Source organism: Dasypus novemcinctus, chromosome 11, assembly GCF_030445035.2.
Source record: "Dasypus novemcinctus isolate mDasNov1 chromosome 11, mDasNov1.1.hap2, whole genome shotgun sequence".
NCBI lineage: Eukaryota > Metazoa > Chordata > Mammalia > Cingulata > Dasypodidae > Dasypus > Dasypus novemcinctus.
This window is the reverse complement of record NC_080683.1, coordinates 105,404,892-105,421,640: the sequence shown is the minus strand read 5'-3', so window position 1 is coordinate 105,421,640 and position 16,749 is coordinate 105,404,892. Positions and strand designations below refer to the sequence as shown.

The following is a 16,749-nucleotide window of genomic DNA, read 5'->3' as shown; positions in this document are numbered from 1 at the left end:
GGAGAAATTTTAGTTTGTGACTTATCAATAAGGAAACTGAATTCAAATTTATGGATTTTTATATTACAGTAGGCTTTAACTCATGAAAGAGAGGAGGAAATAATTAATAAAGACTGCACATCTTTCTTAGTCAAGTATCCCAGGAATCATTAATACTGCAGATATAATTAGAAATCCAGTTAATGAAGCCTCGAATGCTTTAAATTACATAACTGTGCAATCCCCTAGTATACAATGAATACCTGAAAATGCTATGTAGACAGAAGAGCACAAGAGTGGAACACTAGTGAGTTCCCCTACCCTCTGAGGCTTACTTGCTTGCATAGGGGATACACACCCTAATTTAACAAGTGACATCTGATAGAAGCTTTAGAGCCCCGGCATTAGCCCTTTTATTACTTCTTGAATAATAATACAGAAAAACCTGAGCATACATGAGATAGAATGTCAGATAAGTTACTTTATCTTGGGGGGGGGGCGGTATGGGAAAATAGCTAAGAACTGTGTTTGAATTGGCATGATGGTAAGAAGATCTGTAATTGTTGCCCCTCTCCTTTTTTTAAACCATTAAAATCCCAGTAGCATATTTTCACTATTTTCAATTTAAATGAACTCATTTCCCTTATAGTCTGTGCACATTAAAACGTCATCTCAATAGTGATAACTTGTAATAATATTTTGCAGTTCAGATTACAGTTAATTCTAATTCTTCTCTTGATTCTTTTCCCTCAGTTCTTTCTCTGGTATATAGTACCATAATCTACACATCAGATAGCATCAGGCCTGATGTTGCAAACATTAGTAAGATCTATCATTTAGGAACAGTTACTTACACGTTGTTTAATCTCTAATGGAAAGGATTTCTGTAAATGTTTACACCAGAACGGTTGTCAGAATGAATCCTGCAAAATTGCTGGCATACACCCAGGACCAGAGGGCTGACATGTGGGGGAGGTGAGATTCCTGGTAGTATAATTTTAAGCAGCCCTAGAAGTTCAGGGAGCTGTCTGCTAGAATATGAAGGTTTGTATTAACAAAAAGGTGCTTCAGTGTTCAACTCAAGTAAAGTATTTGAACAGCCACTTTAGTTTATTGCACTTGTAAAAATGACTCTCCATTTGCTTCAGATTTTAAAGTAAAGGGATTATTTAGGTTTCAGAGACCGAGTAAATAATTGTATATGAGGAACTTGTACGAGAAATGTGAATAAATGCCAAACTTCTCTGTAATGGCCCACAACGCCATAGAAATGGCTTGTTTCTTCCTTGAGTTGCTGAGTGAGAGTCAGCATGTCAGAATTAGTGCAGGGAGAGCTGAAATCTGCCAAGATAAATGCCAAGATAAATGCGGCAGTGTTTTATAAATTAACTCGGCTGTCTGTGTGTTTGTTTTTTCTTTGGAAGATTCCAAGATTAACACTGTTCATCTCATCTTAGAAGTGGTTCACAATTTGGGGAGTGGGTGAGGAAGAGACTTCGGGCTTGGGAGGGTGGAGGAAATATGCTGCACTGGAAAATCTTGGCAATTTTCAATGGAAACGTATTCTTATCTGATGAACTACAGTACTTCTGCCCTACAGCCTGTGAGTTAAGAAGTTAGGCTAAAAACCATTACATAAAGGTTTCTGGGATTGTTAGCATTCCACTTAGAGTATGAGCAAAAAATTAAGTTCAGATGCAAACAGCCTATAATGAACTCCTAGAATGTTAGTGGGGTGTCCACACGGGTGATGAAGATGGTGGCCGCAGCCTGAAATGACCTGGAGCTCCTCTTACTAGAAATGTATGTTTTCCTATTAGAAATTAAACTTTGGGGTATAGACACATAATTCTCATAGGTCTGAAAAATATATGAATCAGGGGCTGAGGCTCAGTGCTGGGTGTGATGTCAAATGTTATGGATTATGCTCTGACCATGTATGTATCTCATGACTCGCAAACCTAATTGGCCTCCAAGGGAATCTGACTGATCTGTATTAAAAAGCTTGGATCTGCATCAAACTCTGGACAGAAGTGGAAAGTTGGCTGGATGACTGAGAAATGCACTATAGGAGACACTGCCCCTTTTAAATTATATTCAGTCTTTGTTTCGGGGACCAAGAGTTACTATCTTGAGGATGGCGTGAAATGAATGGATAAATCCTAGCCAGAGAAGCTAAGGATAGCACCTTCCGGACTTGTTTCTTGTTATCAAACAAGCAATGAGGGTCCTTTGGGAGTCCAAAGTTGTTTATGACCAACAAATTGGTCATAAATTGAGAAATAAGCCTAACTGTGTAAGAAACAAACGTTCAGCTGCTTAATATGTGCTCGTTTGGTTTGTAGCTAAGCAACATTTGTCTGTATCTTGTGCATTCCATGGTAGAAACTAGATGCCATCCAAAGGTAGTGGTTCAAGAGAACACAGATCATAGTTTCGCTCCTAAATTTCTGAAAATTAGAATTACTCTATTCTTAGATTAAATCATTATCAAATTCAAGACCAGAGAAAACCAGATATATTGTACCATTATGTTGGTCATATTGACAGCAGGCCATTATATTAATAACTACATAGTATACAAGATCAGTGTTTATTTGCCAAATAATACCTGGGGATGTCCACTCACCAGAGAAAGCTGACCAAGAAAACAATCTGACTGTCTCTCTGTGGATTTAAAATAAGCAATTACCACCCATCCAATCCAAATGTTTAAACAGAGAGAACTAGTAGCTTAAGCTCATTTTGAACCACAGATTAATTTGAAACTTAAGGATAGTGACCAATCTTTGTTCAATTGAAGGTCCATTACATAGATGCTGGAGTATCCTCACTGGGTATTCCAGGCAATGCCAATGGTTTCAAAGGCAAACTTTCACTTAGGTTATTAAGCACAGATACATTTACGCTACTGGAATAGTTTCCTATGGAAAGGCTTAGCAGTCTTCTGATTTCTATTATATTGAAAGTATAAAATTAGAGCAATACTTAGTTGCTGGTAATTCCTAATTAGCTCTTCATAGCTCCACATCTCTAAATGTACCATTTCTGGTACAAGAAACCATATAATTGTTCTTGGCCTTTTCTTAGCTCTAGAGGCATCAGCAGGACAGGAGTTCCAATGCCTCTAGAGCTAAGACCTGCCTCTAGAACTCCTGTCCTGCTGTAATGTACTACTATGTTCTATTTTCCAATTGTTACTTCAACTATATTATATCTAAAATTACCTATGGATGTTTACAAGGATCTCCTCCCTTCCTTCCCATCCTAGTCAAGCTCTCCTTTATGAAGACTCAGATGAAATTGCTTGGGATCTTTTTATGGACCCAGGAAGGACAAGGACTTGCAGCCTGACAGCAGGAGGTCTGTGTGTGCATTTGCACTCAAGCAGTCAGATAAGGTGGTTTATAAGAGGATAGGGACGAGCACGCTGATGTATTGATGACATATTTCCATCTCTTGCATGCTTAGAGTGACTAACTACGGAGGCAAACAAAACTGGTGGAAAAGCCTTGCTTTCCGGTGGATTTCCTGCTCTCTGTAACTCATGATTGCTCCCAATCCTTAGGGACAAGTAACTAGGTCTGACCATGGGGCAATGGCTCAAGCGTGCTGCGCTGACCCTCCTCCCAAGGAGCCTGGCTTTCCTCAGTCTAATTATTTCTGGCAATTGTGGTTATTGGGATTTGGCCTAGTGACTCACTAGAACCCAAATTCTCCCAAGGAGCCCCCTTAACAAGCAGAATTAAGTCTGACAGGAAGCCCAGACTTCCACTTCACTTTTACATGGAGCATTCCCTGGTTTATGGCAAGGTTCGAAAATCCTTCATGGACTAGAAAAGAATAATAAACAAAATTTAATGAAGATAACCACCCAAAGAAGAGCACATTAGGAGTGAAGTAAAAACAGTAAGTTCATGAATAAACAACGAACCGCAAAACTTAACCCATTAAGATGGAGTTAAAACTATGCTATTTATAGTAAGTTTACTGATCACCAGGAATCAATCTAAAGTTAGTCAGGAATTGTAGAAACTATAAAAAGGACATTTATTTCTCGTTAGGCAGTTTCCTAACCATTACGTTTTTCCTAGAAAACGAGGGGACTCTGTGGCCCATTATCAACCATCTGGAAAGAGATGAAAAACAGTTGTTTATCTTTGAGCAGCTTGAAGTGGGGTTTTGGTTTTTTCCTTTTGTATAGCTGATGCCCCATCTTCTACAGTTGTCCAGTTCACTCCCTCACTCACCCTTAGTATAGTTCAGTAGCAAGCACACTCATCCATAATTTGTCCCTCTCCTGACAGTGATGTTCTTATTTTGTGAAGCTGGTATCTGTTAAACTCTCTACCATGTGCTTCTGTCTGCACTTTGCTCTCTTTTCTTGGGGTCTTTGATTGAGACAATTCTCTATCAGATAGTCTTGTCTGTGTTAGTCAATGCCACAGGTTTAACAATATTCTACTGATAAGCAATGTTGCTCTAGTGAATTGCTTTATATTTTGAACTACTTGTTCAAATGGCACATATCTCATCTCTTTTCACACTCCTAGACAGATCCGTTCTGTCTAATGCTTATGAAACCATCGTTGCTTTCAACAGTTGCTCAGCTGCAATAGTTCTTGAATTAAATATCTGACAAGAGTTCTCCACCTTGACCACACACTGAAATCACCAGGACGACTTCCAGAAATACAGATGTCCAGGCCTCTTTCCCAGAGATTCTGTTTCATTTGGTCCAGGATGGGGTATGGGCATTAGAAATTTTTTTTACCAATTCCCCATGTGTTTCTCAAGTGAACCCAGGATAGTAAATGACTGTTCCAAGGCCCATAAAGCAAGAATTCAGAGTGAAGGTTATTGTTAATGTTTATGGTAAAACTAATAAAAATAACAGATTTTATGAAGTGCCATAAAAATATCTTTTCTGGATAGCAGAGAGTAGCCAGTGAAATATCTAATGTGATTATAAATTACATAGAAGGATTTTGATACTTAATTACAAAATTATAGACTTCACCCACATCCTCATGCCTAAGTTAATCTTCTCTTGGATATGGACACCATAAATGGAAAGAATAATCTTAGAGTATTTCATATAGACTGTGCAATTCTATGGCTTCCAATAAAAAATCAGCAATATTTTATGTTTAAAAACCATCAATCGGTTTAAGGAAAGAGAGGACAAAGGGTCGAGTAAAGAAAGAGATGTGGGAGAGAGTACTAGAGAGCCAGAGCAACTTCTATAGTAAATATTTGAAAAAGACACATGGCTTGTTAAATGAAGAGAGAGTGAGTCAGAAGAGAAAGAGAAAAAAAAACAAGGTGGGGTGTGAGGAAATGTCATCACCATGGCCCCAAGTGCCAATCGCAATAGTTGAGGTGGTGTGAAAAAATCAAGGAACGACATCAAATTTGGAGTCAGACCTGGACTGAAATCTTAGTTCCACCATCTCGTTGCTAACAGAAGGGGCTCTTGGCATCTTCCTTACAGGGAGCTTGTGAGGATTAAAGGAGGTAATATTTACAAAAACAGCAAGTACAGGGTCAGACACTCACAGGTGATAAAAATATGACAACTATTTTAGTAATAATCATTACTACAACACATATAAATGCATGTTAAGATAAAAATGCATATGGAAAGAGAAGTGGCTCTGAGGATGATGAAGCTGTCGCGTGAGGTGAGACATTTCCCACATATTTTGGCCTATCATCTTGCCTCTTCCTTATTGGAAATATGTGCCTGACAGCTCTTCTACCTCTGTTAGGATGACTGTGCATACTTGTGAGGTCCCTTTGTAAAACTGGCGACTCTTTTACTTACCAATTTATCAAGCCTATGTTAAGAAAACAGTGTTTTAAAATAAGCAGCTCACAAATTCTGTTATTTTATGTTGTGTGGTGGTGGTTTGTATTATGTGGTTATAAAATGGGGGCTGCTCTACCACTTACTCTCAGGAATGTGCTTTGTATTGGGGTATAATTATAAATATGCTTACCAGCTACTTTTCTGAGGACAATTTTTGGGAGTGAATATAGTACATTGCATTATTGTGCATTCATTTTAGAAAGATGTTTTAAGGTACCTAAAAGTAACCCCAAAGTGGGATTCCATGTTCCTGCCAAGCACTCAGAAGTGGCCTCGGAGGAGAGCAGAAGCACTGCATCATACAACCTCTGATACAGAATTCCCATATTCAGGAGAAAGAGACAGCTTGAGACCTGACTGTCACTGAGGCTGACAATTACTGGGAGGGAGGGATTTTGCAGAGATAACCCATGCTTTGGACTGGAGTCCTTCACGCCCCATATCACCCTGGGATGACCTCAGTTTAAGAGGGCACACTTTATAGAGAAATCTCCTTGAAAGTAGAATCCACTGTTATGACTAGATGTTAGATCCAAATGGAATGATACAAAATAATGTTTATGTTTTAAGAAAATTTTATCTTTCATTGCCATAAAGTTTTCCATGACTCCTATGATCTGTGGCAAAGTGACACAGTTCCACAGGTGATGAGCCTTCCCAACATGATCTTTAACTGGAAGATCTGGTAACATATGACTGCAGTTCACAATACTACGAATCCTATTTTATGTGATATAGAGAGGGCTGTAAAAAATGAGATATCTCAGTTGAGGGATAATGTCTTACATATACAAAGTACCTTAATAGAGTCAATCTTATTCTGATACAAGCAACAAGTGATTCTCAATGCCAACACTGCAAATGATTTGGATAATAACAAACAAGACACAGCTAGACTCTATCTCATGTGTTCAACTCTCCCTTTATATGCAGACTCTGAAATATTTATCTTCAGTTTCTGATACTCTTTGAAACTTTGGTTCCAAGTTCCTAAATGTCCTACTGGGCCCTCAAAGTAAAGATAGCTCAACAGAAAAATAAGTTTCCTACCAAACATGCTTCTCCTACTTTCCTTCTCTTTTTGTTTGTCTCTATCTTTCTTCCAATCACCTAGACCTTATACTCAAAAGATTAGTGCCCAATATGACCTTCTTTCTCTTTTGCTTTCATATCTAATTACTTGCCAAGATCTATTGATTTTAAAATAACATGACTTTAAAATGCTGTTTGACCTAATGTAAGGAGGAAATGGAAAGGAGAAGTGAGTTTATATGGCTACGAGTCTCTAAAAAAGAGTCTGGAGGCTGTCAGAAGGATTGCCCTTATGTACAACTGAGCAGAGTCTGAGAGACAGATAAAACAGATCCAACCCCCAGGTATTGGTTCCTTTGAGGGCTAAAGAGACCCATGGGAGTTATGGTCATGGCTGATGGGGTGAACTATCAGGTCAGATGGCCCCTCTTTGGAACTGGTGTTTATGTGTGATGAATCTGGACTCAGATGGGATCTCCCTTCATAAGACTTTCATGCTAATGTGCTGGAGTTGCAGTTAGTGTTGGGGTTTAAGATATATTTAGGGGATTTGAATCTCTGGACTGACAATGTGATAGCCAGGTCCTGAGCCTCAACAGACTCCAGCACCTACAATCTGATTTATTGGACTCACCACACTCAGCTAAGATGGAGTTGAAGAAGGACAACCACCACACCATGGAGCCTAGAGTGATTACAACTGAAAGTGGGAGGACTGCATCCAGCATCCATGTGGAATTTGAGCCTCCTCTTGACATAGAGGTGCAATGGACACAACCAATCCAATGTCCACATAGAAGAGGTGGCATTGGATTGGGAAAAGTGGACATGGTGGCTGATGGGTATGGGGAAAGGCAGGAAGAGATGAGAGGTGGAGGTGTCTTTGGGACATGGAGCTGCCCTGGATGGTGCTCCAGGGGCAATCACCGGACATTGTAAATCCTCACAGGGCCCACTGGATGGAATGGGGGGGAGTATGGGCCATGATCTGGACCATTGACCATGAGGTGCAGAGGTGCCCACAGATGTACTTACCAAATGCAACGGATGTGTCATGATGATGGGAATGAGTGTTGCTGGGGGGGGGGGGGGGGGAGAGGTGGGGTGGGGGTAGTGGGGTTGAATGGGACCTCATATATATATATTTTTAATGTAATATTATTACAAAGTCAATAAAAAAAAAGAAACATTGCTCTGAAAAAAAAAAAAAGATCTATTGATTTGATGAATATAAATTAGTCCTCTTCCTCAACTACTCCCTGTTACAGCACAGGGACTTCACCCCTCAAACCTGGGCTACTGTCACAGGCTCTTCTTTACCTCTGAAAGCCTGGCATGGTAGGGGAGCACCAAAGCACCTCTCTAGATGGTTTTCCAAACCAGCCCCCTCTGACACTATGCCCAGGGACGAGATGGAAGTGCTGTACAATGGATATGCTGTAGCTATGAATCTCTGGCATTTGAGATTGTAGAAAAGTAGGCATTGATATGGATTTACTTGTGTACCTCAATTAGGACATGTCCGTGGTCTTGGTCAGCATTCTGGTGGGTGGGGACCCATTGTAAATAAGATTGCTTTCAGATGTTACTTGGGTTAAACTGTGGCCAAACTAAATCAGGGTGGCTTTTAATCTGGATTACTGGAGTCCTTTATAAGCAAAATGAAAGTCAGATGAAGAGAGAAGCCAGTGGACCAGCAAGAAGCGGGAAATCAACAGAATCCAGAAGAGAAAGAAGACACCACCATGTGATTTGCCATGTGACATAAAAAGTCAAGGACCAAGGCTTATAGGCAGCCAACCTCAGAAGGCCAGTCTTCAGGGAGATAGCACAGCCTCCTGATACTTTGATTTGGGACTTCTGGCCTCAAAACTGTGAGCCAATACATTGCCATTGTTGAAACCAATCCACTGTCTGATACTTATTTTAGTAGCCAGGAAACTAAAAAAGGCATTGTATAACTCACTCATTCCCTACTTGGATAAATTGCTTATTTGTTAATCTGTGTATTATGACTTTACTTAAAATAAGTGAATACTTACATTTATTTGCATTCTTAATTTTTGTCCAATAAACTTATTTGATTAAGTCAACAAATTTAGGATAACTGTTTAACTCCCTAATCATGACTTATTCTCATGCCCTGAAGTTAAAAGCTGAAGAAATGATAGGGATTGCTTAGGTCTAAAATTTAGAAAAGCCTCCTCATACAACAGATGGGGAACTGAGGACTAGTGTGGTGAGTGGACATGTTTTGGAAATCCAGATGTTAGTTGCAATATGGGATCTAGAACTCAGGTCTTCTATTTTTCAATCTACTCTTCCCAACCTACATTGGAGATTCTCCTGGGTACCTTTTCAGGTCTCATTGTCTACCGTGAATTTATAATGCTTTCTCATCATTAAATTCTTAAATGTTAGATGGTACACTAATAAGATAGTGTTTCTAAGAGTAGATTAGACAGTGAAAAGCTACCAAATGCAAATTTAATTGGAAATCATATTCTTTGGCACCATTAAATTTTCCCAGAACTATTTTCAGAGAAATTTCAGTTACAACAGATGGTAACTAGGTCCATTGCCAAGATTACAAATAAGACAGAAATGCTCTTATCACATAAGAGGTACCTGCAACCGTATTTTAAAAAATTAATTTTTGAAACTATTAAGCATTTTCACGAGATGAGAATTTGTATATTTTGTTTAAAAGTTTCCAGCTGAAATCTTTGAAACAGAAAATGGGGCTTCTTAGCACTCAATTGCACTCAGACATTAAGCATTCTCAACATCTCCACAATCCTTGAGAATGAGACATTCCATTCTTTTCAATATTGCTGGATGACTACCTTAGCAGAATGCTAGTAATATTCTTGAATGGATAGATCTGATAGACAGAATTTAAAAAATGGGGAAAAAAGGGCAGCACCTTTTTCAGATGTATATTCTATACTTTATATTTTGTTAAGGTATTAACTGCAAAGCATATTAGACTTACTAGTTTGTTGAAGAGATAGAAAACTTCAAGATAATCCAATCCTTTTTAAACTTTAATAAATCCAAATCAATAAAATGATCCACACTTTTTCCTCAAAATCAAAAGCAAGGCATACACAATGTATATAATTTATGATGCAACACTTCTTCAAAGTATTATTCTTGAAAGAAAGTCTGTGTACAATGTGCTGTTAAGAGAGAAGCAGTCCTAACCAAGTGAAACATAATTGCCACACACTGTCTTACATGATCCTTACCATGCTCTCAAAACTGAATGATGTTTTCCTAATGGTAACCAGAGTTGATTCTTATATTTCATGAAACACAATACCCACTCTGATGGCATTTCAAGAATTCACTGCTTGGAAAAGGAGTCTTTTTTTTTTTTTTGAGGGGGGGAGTGGGAGAGTAATAGTGGGGAGGTAGGGAGAGAGAGGTCAGGACAAAATCCAAAATGAAACATTTGGATAGAGATAAAGGGGAAAGATGATTTCATAAATCACTATATCTAGAAGAGTTTTATATTCTGATGTTCATTCTTGTAATTGCAGAGGGATCTTTGAATCTTATCTTTATGCAAGGTTCTGACAATTCTACATAGTATTCTATCAACTTTATGTAAGATTTAAAAGAATTCCTGCATTTAAAAAGATTAACCATTTAACTAAAGATCCTGGAAAATATTTTAGGCATTACATAGCAACCTGGTGATCTCTATCCAAATTTGAGTTGTCTTAAATGATCAGATGACCAATAAATTCATTTTATAGTAGTGTAGCAAGGATTTACCCATAACAACTTGAAAATCAAGTTTTACTATACATTGTAATTCCCATTAATTGTTTTCCGGGGACCTAATTTGTAGGCTACTAAAGGCCAGGGAAATATTTAATAGAGAAATGATTTGGCAAGACTTGTTCATTTACAAGTGGAAATACTGCTCTGATTTCATGCTTAAAGGATTGTTGAAATGATGACATTAAGTCAATATCATATTCAAATTTATATTCTCAATTATTTTACCTGGAGTAATTTCGTACTGAAAAGGCAGTATACATTTACTAGTTACATATTTTATTAATAAAATCTTTCTATTGAAGTGATAAAGAATAACATAACCAAAGGCTATTTTAAGAAACAAAGACTAGAGTTCACAAAAATAAATGTATTTCTCTTGTATTTAGATGTTGCCACTACTGCTATGGGTTTGAATTGTGGTTTTGATTAATAAAGATACCACCTTACACATGGTAGAATATATGTTATCCAGCAAATTTTGTATATGTCTACATCTGTAAAACCACGTTTATCTCAAAAACAAGGTAGACTGGTGACAAAAGTAGATGGATGAGAAAAATGCATTTTAACTAATATCCAGACCACACCATGATTAAAAATTAATATCATGAAATGTTTAATAGAATCAGAGATTAGGCTATGTTATTGGTTAACTTGTTATTTTCGAGGATTAGCAATATCATCATCAAGAGTGTATCAGAATCTCAAGAATGGCTCAACATATAAAACAATTGGTGGTCAATGACCAGTATATGCCAATAAATCTTTCTTTTACTTTTATTACCATTAAAATGATTTCCTCTGTATTCTTGCTCCTTTTTTCAGACACTTTTAATTTAAAACTTTAAGAAGTTTCATAGATTGTGCAATGGGAATGCTTTATAATTATTATGCATATAATGGCTTTTAAAAAACTTACATTTATCTGGAATCCAAACAATTAAAACTCAAAGAAGAGATGGCAACAAATAAAAAGGATTCTACAATGGCATCTGAGAGCTTTATGATACAATGTGATCCTACAAGGTCTTCTGAATAATTAAATAATATATTCTATTTAGCATGCTTTGCTATTAGTATTAGGTATTTAACTATTTGACATTGGTCATTAAAATACAATACAAATAAATCTCATTTGAAAAATGAATAGCTAAAAATTGGATAACAATATTGTATAAATGATGGTTTAGACACTATCAAATTCATTACTTCATCAGCCTGATATCTTGGCTCTGATATGGATCAGTATATAGTATAAATAACTATGAGGCTTATGGCAGGAGGCAAGTTCCACTAATTAACTGTATGGCTTTGCATAGGCTACTTCACTTTTATTTCTTGGTTTTCTCTCTTTGTAAAATGGGAATATTAATAACTCGTCTATGCTTCAAGTGGCTATTTAGGGGCCCACGTGAGACAACCCAACTGAAAATACAGTGGAATTGTAAGATATTTTGGTTATTATTACTAATATCATTATTATCATTGTGGCAAATATGACCTTTCTTCTATTAGCAGATAACTTGGAATTCAGAGGCTGGCTGTACCAAGCTACGAAGGCAGAGACTGAAATGAGTTCAAAGCTGAGTTCAGGATTCTTGATCCTGCATCTTGTACTTAAATCTGGGGCTTACCTCTAAAAACATTGCTGGGTAGGAGTTTTTGAACAAGGGTTGAATTTAAATTTTATTTTAAATTCATTTTTGTCATTTCTAGGAGCTGTATATTAATTCACACAGATAAAAAAACGTTATTGTGTATTTACTCACCCAGGACTCATTAGATTTTTTTTAAAACTACAAGACTCCTGTGAAGTTATTTATCTATAGGCCAAAAGGGACACTCTTAAATATTCACCTTAGTTGCTTCTTGAAGAAAAATAAGTAGAAAGACGGACTCAAAAAACTTTGACCACTATCTCATTTCCTTTTAAAATTTTTTTTCCAAATTCCAACCTAAGATTTCCATTCGTTTCTTTCAGAGTTTCCAAAGATTCTTTTTATTATTAAACGGTCGATATGGATTTATACATGTGCAGTTTGAGCTTGAGTTTCTGGGCATTTAAGGAGTAGCGCTCCTCACCCTAGGTCCCTTCCCCAATCTTTAAATGGGGTAGCTGCACCTGCCAAGAGAGTCGCGTCTGTCTCCTCGGAGGACGCAAGGGGTCGCCCCTCACCTAGGATTGCACCAGCAAGCCGAGCCGCAAACGCAGCTTCAAAGGCGAAAGAGCAAAGAGCATCATCCCCTGCAGCAGCTCTCTCTCAACCCCACACCCACAGAATTGCTATTTCAACCCCCTTCCAGCCATCCCCTCCCTCATCTCCGCAACACCAGAAGCTTTCGCACTGTTTTAAGAAGCCTTCGCAAGCAAGAAGGCGACTTGGACGTGGCCTTGAGACCACGGAGACAGGTCGAAAAGCAGTTTGCCTCTGACTCCGCGAGCCTAGAGGCGCATCAAACCCGCTGTCCCACCCCCCCACCCAACCCTGGGACAGCGTCGTGGCGCCCACTGCCCGCACCCAGGTCCCCGCTGCGGGAGGGAGGAAACACCGGACAGCCAACTTCTTCAGCCAAATTGCAAATGGAGACGCCTGTGCGACTCTGACCCTCGGGATCCTCCCCCGCCCCCGCCAGCTTGCGGCTCCGGGTCCGGAATCCTCCGCTGGGTTGAGGGGTGGGGGTCAGCGGTGGGCGGCGGGTGGGCGCGAGCTGGAAGAGCTCGCTTCCGCAGGGACCCCCTCGGCCCACAGACTCAGTACCTCCGGCCGCGGCTCGCGGGGAGGGGCGGGGTGGGCGCCGCCAGGCGCGAGGACACGGTTCGCACCCCTGGCCGCACGGCAGGGGCGAAAGAAGGGGTGGGGAGTGACGGCGAATAGCAGCCACCCAGAGGCCAAGACTAATAAATCGGATGCCCTGGCGCGTGGAGCTTAGGCCCTCCTGCCGCCTGCTACGCGGTCCTGGAGACTGGGAGGCCGGGCGGGAGTCCCTGGCGCTCGTGCCCTGCCACGTTTTTAAAAGGCAGTTTTCAGGTGAATCAAACCTTGTCTGCCCGCGGAGAGCGGTACAAAGGGAGCTTTCAGGGGACCCTCACGGCCAGGGCAGGGCACAGACCAAACAGCGGTCGAGAGGCGATCACTAAGTCTCCATCTCACACAAGCCGGTCTTGTGCCCGCCGCGCCGCACCGCACCCGTGCTTGCCCCCGAGAGCCTCTCGGGGAGAGGGCTCCGCTGGGGCTGGGGGGAGCTCCCGGGGGGCTTTCTTCTCCCCTTTCCCCACCAGCACCCCCACTGCGAGAGCGAGGGCTGCCGCCGGCAAAGCGACCTGCCAAGGGACTGCAGGAGCGGGTGGACGCCGGGGCGGCGAGAACGCCGAGATGCCCCGAGTGGGCAGAGGTGCCACCCTTGCATCTGTCCCCTCATCCCGTGCAGGCATCGCCTTTCAGACAGACCAAGCCCGGGTCCCCGGGTAAACCCAGCTAGAGAACTGTTTCAAGATGCCTCCGCGAGCAACCTCAGGAGAGCGAGGCGTCCGGGCAGGGGCAGCGAGGAGGCGGGCGTAAGTCTAGACCGTGAAGCCCACCGTCAGGATGCGGGTGGGGACCCACTTGAAAGGGCCTGAGATGGTCCAAGTGCTCACGTGCGCGCCGCCAACAGAGTTCCTGGAAGCCCGGCACCCGCCGGCGTGGTTGCACGGGCGCTGGGGAGACGCGCGGACACGCGCCCCGCGGGCCCCGCAGCGCCCCGCCGCCCACTTGGCTGGCTCGCCCGGGGCCGCCGCGCCGAGGGGCTGCCGGCCACGCGAGGAGAGCGGGGCGCGGCGGCCGCGCCTCCCCGGCGTCTGCTCCGCGCTCCGCAGCATCCCGCCGTCCCGGCAGCCTGAGGTTCGAGAGCGCGGCCGAGACGCGGGAGGAAAGCACGCCTCCCTGCACGAGTTAACGGAAAAAGCCAACTTGCCCGCGAACCTGAAGTTACCCGGGCGCGGGCTCGGGCAGCGGCGAGGATGCGGGGAGAGAGGGGCCGGAGCGGTGGCGTGAAAGACGCCTTCAGTCCCCCCACCCCCTACCCACACGGTCACCTCCTCCCGGAGGCGTGGGGTGCAGGCGGGGGGACCGGCTGCCGCCGGGAGCGGGCTCCGAGCAGACAGGCAAAGCCACCCGGCAGGTGAGCGCGGCGGGAGGGAGCAAACGCGAACCCCTGCACTTACTTCTTCGCTGGCGCCTTCCCCGGGAGGCGTTTTGGCTGCCGATGTATTCCATAAAGTTCAAAATGATTAAAAAACAAGAAATCAGTCGCAAGTGCATAGTAACCCAGTAATGTTTCCCTTCCTTTTCTCCTTTTCTTTTGATTGTTAATTGTATTTAATGTTTTAAAAATTTATGGAGGTGTTAGGCGTATAGAGAGAGAAACCCCCGCGGCGGGACAACTTCTCCACTCCGATCCAACAGGCGTGATGTGGTGGCAATCGAAGCGGGGCGGGTGCACGGGGAAGGACACCAACTATTGTACTTTCAAGTTGTCCGAGCACTGTACTGCGGTGGCTCTGACATAGCCGCGGGCGAGGGGTCCGGGAGCAGCAAGCGGCCACGCCGGGGCGGCCGCAGGTAGCATGGTGAGCTGATCCTGGCGGGCGGCGGCGGCCCCTCGGGCTCAGAGGCTGCGGCGGCAGGGGCGGCACCCGCGGCGGCCCCGGGAGCGCAGGGGAGCGGGCGCTGACGGCTCCGCGGCCATGGCCAAGGGGCGGCGGAGAGACCCCGAGCTGCTTCTGCCGTGCGCGAGCAGGAGCCGCTCCAGTGTTGGGCTGGGCAGCCTGGAGCACCCCAAAGGGGAGGAGGGAGGGAGGGAGGGGGCGGAGGAGGGGAGGGGGAGAGGAGGGGGATGGCTGCGGGGGGCGGGGGGAGCTCGGGGGCGGGGAAGGAAACTGCCGGAGCAACAACCCCGAGCGACCTCAATAACTTTCAATTTCAAGAGGGAAAAGAGGGAGCTGGAAAAGTACAGGCGTTGCGATTTGGCAGAGGGACGGGAAGAGGCGCCTAAGGGGTCCCGGGTCGTGCTGCGGAGCATCTCCCGACACTGCAGAGACGGCGGGAGAACCCGAGCTAGGGGGGAGCGGGGGAGGTACAGCGGGCGGAGGAGAGCCCCTCGGAAGGGCGGCTCGTGCGGGAGAAGTGGGCGCTCTGGGGCTGGGAGGCTTGAGGCCGCACCTCCACCCGCGTCTGGCTGCTCTGGGGCCGGGCGCGCCCTGCTTTCCGCGGCCGCGCGCCCCCGGGCCCTCACCCACATCCTGCGCCTGCTAGCAGCGGCTGGCCCCAGGGCAGCTCGCGCTGCGTTTCTAGGGCGGATCGGTAGAAGGGTTCTGGCTGCAGACTCGTTTCCAGTTTTCCTGAGCCCTTTTACTCTTCTCCCTTTCCTTTTTTTCAATAGAAGTAGCTATAGCTGGGAGCCGGACGAGTGGTCGGAGGCCCCTCGGTGCACGCTGCGGGTTCGCTCGGCCCAGTTACCCGGGGCGACCCAGAAGGGTGTGCGCCCAGGATGGTCCTTTGGAAATGCAATTTTGCTCCAGCCTGCTTCCAAGCAGAGCCTTTGCTGCGGCTCTGGAAGATTCCTTCTCCCCTCAGGCCATTCCCTCTGTAGTCAGCTCGCCCTTGCACGGCTCTCTCAGTCTCCCAATGTTCTTGAGATCTTTTGTGCATTTTGCTTTCTTCTCAGGGGGACTGGGAATGACAATTTGGAAAGATTTTCCCAGTCTTGGGATGGGGGTTGGGGATTCACTGCTTCCTTCTGTTCCAGGGCAAACTGGGGGTGGGGGTGGAGGGTTGGGTCATGGCAGAGGAGAATTAGGTTTCCTGGCTCACCCAGGGGTGGGAAAACCAAGGGCTGGCACTTCAGAGCGGTGTACTCCCTGACTGTTAGCCAATCGTGAGCTTCCCACCTCTGTTAGTAGCACAAGTCCGTGAGTTTTCAGTATTTTGGAAGAAGTATTTAGTTGAAGGTTACAAGCGCTCAACGTGATTTTAATATAAAACTGCACTATGCGTTGTATTTAACAGAATAACTTAAGGACTACACATTACAGG

The 16,749-nt window shown here is 43.7% G+C and overlaps 1 protein-coding gene across 1 annotated transcript in view; it reads right to left on the bottom strand.

Moving 5' to 3' along the window:
* Nucleotides 1-16,387, bottom strand: part of RSPO3 (R-spondin 3) — an 82,195-nt gene extending 65,808 nt beyond the window's left edge. The window contains exon 1 of the mRNA XM_004469051.5: nt 14,880-16,387. Within this exon, the coding sequence (XP_004469108.2) occupies nt 14,880-14,976 (97 nt within the window). The 5' untranslated portion in view covers nt 14,977-16,387. The remainder of the gene's footprint in view (nt 1-14,879) is intronic.
* Nucleotides 16,388-16,749: the final 362 nt, after the last annotated feature.